This window comes from Diadema antillarum, unplaced genomic scaffold (assembly GCF_040938485.1).
Source record: "Diadema antillarum isolate AM-2024a unplaced genomic scaffold, OU_Dant_1.0 scf00000036, whole genome shotgun sequence".
NCBI lineage: Eukaryota > Metazoa > Echinodermata > Echinoidea > Diadematoida > Diadematidae > Diadema > Diadema antillarum.
Genome location: NW_027270925.1, coordinates 2,685,433 through 2,691,432, shown reverse-complemented (window position 1 = coordinate 2,691,432; position 6,000 = coordinate 2,685,433). Strand labels below are relative to the sequence as shown.

At 41.0% G+C, this 6,000-nt stretch overlaps 1 protein-coding gene across 1 annotated transcript in view; it reads right to left on the bottom strand.

Annotated features, from left to right (window-relative positions):
* Positions 1-1,444: 1,444 nt before the first annotated feature.
* Positions 1,445-6,000, bottom strand: part of LOC139745235 (bestrophin-4-like) — an 81,295-nt gene continuing 76,739 nt past the window's right edge. Inside the window, exons 7-9 of the mRNA XM_071655644.1 lie at positions 5,777-5,857; positions 3,308-3,459; positions 1,445-2,553 (exon numbers count right to left, since the gene is read on the bottom strand). Coding sequence (XP_071511745.1) covers positions 1,761-2,553; positions 3,308-3,459; positions 5,777-5,857 — 1,026 coding nt within the window. The 3' untranslated portion in view covers positions 1,445-1,760. The remainder of the gene's footprint in view (positions 2,554-3,307; positions 3,460-5,776; positions 5,858-6,000) is intronic.

The following is a 6,000-nucleotide window of genomic DNA, read 5'->3' as shown; positions in this document are numbered from 1 at the left end:
AACGGATTTTTTAAAGACGTTGCATTCTTCTTTGTCTGTTTCAATCAACTTGAACATTACAGCTGATTTATAGATTTCCACATCCATGCATGACAACTGAGTCACAACATTTTCCTATAAAGTATTTCAAATAAATAATACGACGCTAGTTCCTATGAATAAGGATAATATGATGACAATGAATTGGGGACTCTTATCCACTCATTCGTACACCGTCCTTATTCCTTCAAAATTTTTACAGAACAAACGAAAACGGGTAAGGACATATTCCTTAATGGAAAATAAAACACGAGATTTAAAACAAACGAACTAAGAAAAATTGAGAACACATTTGAAAGTTTCTGTGGAAAATAACACAAAATGAGAAGACGAAAAGAACAAAAAAAAATTTAAAGAATAACGTTTAAACTAACTGCTTCGGGAGACGACTTTCATTGCCAATGATTCCATCTTGCAAAGAACTAAGGGGCAAAAAGATGAAACTATGAACCAGTGAAAGTATAGCGTGAACAACTGGATGTAGCTTGTACTAAAGCTCTGTGGAACCTATGTAAGGGGGAAACTCTTTGTGTATTCACTTCTACGGAAGGACATCATACTTGCTGCATTAAGTATATAACTCTCCTGAGAAGTACTTCCAAACTAAAAAGTCAAGACAATAATTAAGGTATTGCTCCTTGTCAATTACTGAACTGTATACGTCATTACACCGACAGAGTTGCGTTTGGCACATAGGGTATACTAGTGACTATTCTCTAACAGTCCATTGCATATTTAAATTAACAAAGAATCAAAGTCTTGCTACAATTCAGACGCTTTTCAGTTGGACGGTTACACTGATGTTCAGCCATCGCTGATGGTTCACAACCACAAAATAACCTATTATATTCACATTCATCTAATATGCACAGAAAAAAAAAATGGCAGAAGCAGCTACATAAAATCATCAGAGCTAAAACGCACGTTTAATATTAAAGCGAAGAGAAAGAGATTTGACATTGAGCGTAAAATCTCACCGCAGATACAGTGCATGGACGTACACCAAACAGGACATCAGAAATTATCACCGAATAAACAACAGAACATAGATTTAAAATAAAAGAAACGCAGAAACCGTCACATGACTAGGCTTTCATTCCTTCTACGCCATTGCCAATGTTTAGCTCCTCTGAACGAAAGGAGCCAACTGGGCGAATGCTTTCAATGTTTCCTTCTATACATTCACAGTATGGCGCTTCCGTCATCTATAACTCCGTACCACGCCACAACCCCTCGGTGCGTATAATATATTCGCTGGGCGATTTAAACACAACGCTTATGAAGAACATTGGTCGAAATAGTGGAAGTATAAATGACATGGAGACAAAACAGAGGCTGCGCGCAGCATCCGTCCGTATGTCTATAATACGACCATTAGTATATTATTCTGTATCGTATCTGCTGTATAACAATGATTTTATGAGGCTTGGCGATTAGCACAGTTAGAGCGGATGAGTAACAATGCGTACATGATACCAGTAGATAATGATAATATTCCGGCTTTTGCGTGTTTGTATACTTTTCACTAAATTTCGAGGGAAGAATTCGAAGCGTTTGTGCATAATAAAACTTTCCGAAGAATCATGTTTCCTGTGAAACAGTTGAAAACACGTACTGCTTGTGTCCATCCGTTCGATGGCACCATGCCGTAATTTGCGATCTTGTAGCACACGACCCTTTTAAATCAGAATGTAGTCTCTAGTCACGCGACGGAAGTCTTGTCAAATGATGGACTCGTTGAGCGCGTTGATGTCGACGTCGCGCGCGTCTATCACTCCGTCTGCGTCTCGTCGATCATCGTCCGTCCGCCGACCGTCGCTGCTTGGCGGATACTCTTCGTAGTGATGCGGGGCGTGATAGTTCGAGCTTCTCTCGTGCCCAGTGTGGTAATTTCCCCCTCGCTCTTGGCTGCTAGAGCGGTGATAGTTTCCGCCACCACGGTCGTGACTGGACTGATAGTTACTCTCTCTGTCCAGTAACTGCGATGTGCTCCTGTGTTGACCTCGCTCCCGGTGACGGTCACCTCCCATCCGCTTCCGGTCCTCCGTCGACTTGCTGATCCTCCGATGCACTTCCGAATCGCCGTACTTGCTGTTGCTACTGTGGTTGCTGCCGCGCGACGGCTGCCCTCTACGAGGGGTCGTGCCGTAGTCCTGCTGAGGTATTTGTGGTGAGTTAGGAATGGATGCATAGTGGTCGTACTGTGAGTCGTCGTGACTCTGTGTTCGGTGTGCTGAGCGAGGCTTCGTCGACTCGCCCCGGCCGGAAGTTCCCTGATTGCTGACATTCGATCTGTCGTGATTGCTCGTGTTCCCGTGACTCCCTACGTTCCCATGAGTCCCTGTGTTTCCGTGCGAGCTGCTCGTGCTTCGACTGCCAGCAGTGCCGTTTTTGCTCTTACTTCCCTGCTGTTTGTCTCCCCGACTCTTCTGCAGTCGGCTCGTCAACACCTCGTCGTCCTCCGTAAAAACCTTGTCAGGCATGTTGGTAAACGCCATTTCCTGACGAGATAATCTGAAACAGAGACCATCGAGATTTTGTTGTTTTATTATCACTAATTCCTCGTTCTATACTTCTCAATAACTCTTCCGCTTAAGAGTGAACTTGGTATTTAGATTTCACATGCAATCCTGAATATCACTTGCCTTCTTTACCCAAAGTAATGAAGCATGCATAGCCAACTGGCTTTGGTAATTTTTTCTGAACATTCAAGACTAACAGCTCATGATAAGAAGTTCACTTTATTAATTCAGAGCGAATGCCTCTCCCCCTTCCCCCGAAAGATTTTGCATGCACTACTTGATTCATTAGATTTCATGAAATGCATGGCTTTGGTTAGTCTCTCATTTCCGTCGGGGCTCTTAAAAGGCGCCCTATGATTAATGGTCATGATTTAACCATGTTGTCTCGCTTTTTTGTCTCGAGACAAAATGAAAGAAAAAAGAAAACTTACGGCACTCTGCAACATTGTACTCTTTATTCTTTTTGTAAACGAAACGTTGCATGTAACGACTAAATTAAATCCCCATAGATTTTTAAAGAAAGCCGACATTCAGATGGCAGACTTTAGAACACAACCCTTTCCATTACTTAGTGGTATTCAAATTACAGCATTATAAAGAGGATGATTGTTGGAAAGTGCGGAAAAATAATTCTGAACATCTTATACATTTCATAACCATGGATAACGCATCAAAGCGATAGAACTAGTGCATGTATGTGTATGTGTGTATGTGTGTGTGAGTACTACAGTATGTTATTGACGTACTTGACTTTGCTGGCCGACCCGAGCCAGGGCTTTCCTTTCTTCTTGACCGAAGCATTGGTGTAAGGGATGATAGGATTCGGTACGGAGAAGTGACGGTCACGAACCATCGGTAGACTCACTTCGTACAGCTCGTCTACCACAATGAAACTCGTCTGAAGAGGGAAAAAGAACACCACGACGGATGAAAAACACGTGGAAGAAAATACAGATGCAGATAACATGTTTTCAAGCGCCAGATACACACCACTGTGACGAATAAGACTTGGAGAACGTCAACGTATAGTGAGATTTGTAATGGTTTCAGCAGGCAGCACACTGTCCCGAAATTGAGTGAAGATGGACACAAGATGAAGGAAATGTTCAAATTTGGCTCTGATCGTATAAACATCGTGTAATTCGTGAGGGTATCTTTAAGCCAGATATCGTACAACCGTCGAGGGAGTGTCTCAGGCTGCTAACAAAAGATCGTACTTGCTTTGGTTATTCGTCAGTTTTTAATCAGGTTCGGGGCCAAATTCCCACGAAATTGAAAATTCCATATTCTTATGGCCATCCTGCGCCAATTTCGGGACAGCGTGACGGGGATTCGGACATGTGTCATGGGTAGCACCGAGGATTCATTGATACATGGCGAATTGACCAAGTAAAAAAGAAAGGAGAAATGTTTTTCAGACGGTAAGATATGATCTTGTCGTTGACAATCAAACTTAGGGGCCTGTACAATAAACGTGCTACACATGAGTAGTGTGTGTTTCCTACATTTTGGTGATGTGTTTATGCAAATGACTTGCCAGGCATTACGAATCAATTCTCAGCTCCTGAGCTTAAGGGTGACAATGGAAGGATTTTCATGAAGGGTAGTGCGACCAAAGCTACTGTGAGTATTTGACAGAAGACGGAATATCCTTTACGTTTTATACAAGTTAAGTGACTTTGAGATGTTTTAAAGGAAGTATTCTAAAAAAAGCGAATAGTTTTAGGCTAAATGTTGACATCGAAACACATAAACACATGATGAGCCAAATTTGTGTTAAATCAAATCTATATTAAGGGAGTTGGGACATGATCCGTCACGATCTGTTTCGTTAAAGTACAAATACCTCTTTTTCTGGAGTACACGTCTTCACGTAAAATGAATGAATTTGTACACTTTCGTCACAGTGTACACATGCTTCGTCAGAGAAGAGAAGGCAGTTTTATTTTGCTAGATATGATTCTATTTTTATACAGAATCCTCTAATTTTAGAACTCCAGGCCAATGAAACACAGATAATTCCATGTTTAAGATGAAATATGAAATGAGTTTTACGATAAAAGTTCTAATTGATGTTAATCAGAAGATTTCTTCCAAATCGTGCCTATACACGAGCAATTAAAGGCATTACCGTGTAATTGGGAAAGAGCATCAAGAGAACGATGTATCAAATCTGAACACTCGATATAGTACAGTACTATATATTATTTTACAAAAATATTTTTGAATTAACTGCCGACGTGACCTTTATATACGAGCAATTTCCATGAACACGTATCACTTCGGGGGAAAAAAACAATTCGAAAATTCTGCCACATAAGATTCTGTAACAAACACGAATTTTCATTTCAGTGCATGCGGGGGATGTATTTCTTTTATGGGAAGCAGAAACTGGTGTTCTCTTACAGAGAGTCCCACGTGACAATTATAATTTTATCCTTGAACGTCGTAACCACGGAGGCGATGCGAAGAAGACAAGGGGTAAAAAGAAAGCATGTGACGACACAATGCGTATTTTCCATTCTCGCACTGCTGGAGAATATTATTGTGCTCAAAGCCGGCAACGTGACGTCAGAGCAAGTGGGAGCATTTCCTTTGCCACACTTCATTCACGCCGACAAAATCTGTGCTCGCCTTGAAATCGGATTTATGGAATTTGCAGCCATACATCACTATACGTGCATATGTATTCCCCAACATATTATTATATAGAATATGGAAAGAGTATAGACGTGACATTCAGACCTTGTGACATTTCATCATGTAGTTGTCAAGGCCCATTTATGTCAATGGCAGTGATTCATTATTGTGATCGACGGTGTACGATTCACATTAGAAGTTTACCTTGAATAAGTTACTAATCAACCAAAAGCTCCGGTTATGCACTTCATTTCGAGAATGTTGATTGAAAGATGATAAATTTATCATCATTCAACGTTGTTAGATGTTTGATTTCAGAAATATTAACTGCGCAAATGTTGACAATAACTTGGTTTATTTACACGTTGATTTAACTCTGATTTGTGACGAACAATATGACATCGACCATTCATTTCCGAGTAGAGAATCTCATGATCGTTGGTTTTGTGCATACGTTACTACTCTTTATAAGAAATCGATTATGATTTCATTTTTTATTACTGAAAAACTGTTGATATCAGTCATAACATATCAACCACTGTTGCCTCTCATATTTTCCCCAATTTTCACGTTACCTCGATGTTCCTGTCGACGATCCAGTTCATGTCGAAGTCATCGTCGTCTTCGCCAAACGGGTTCATGAGATTTTCTGCGACCTGCAGTGGGCGGGATCGTGGTGTGCACATTTTTAGGATCGGTCGACTCGTCTTGTCATGAGACAATACTATGATATTGCACCATACGATTTAACGACATTTCTGACCTGCAGCGTCCCTCTTCCTGACATTCTGAGTCGTTC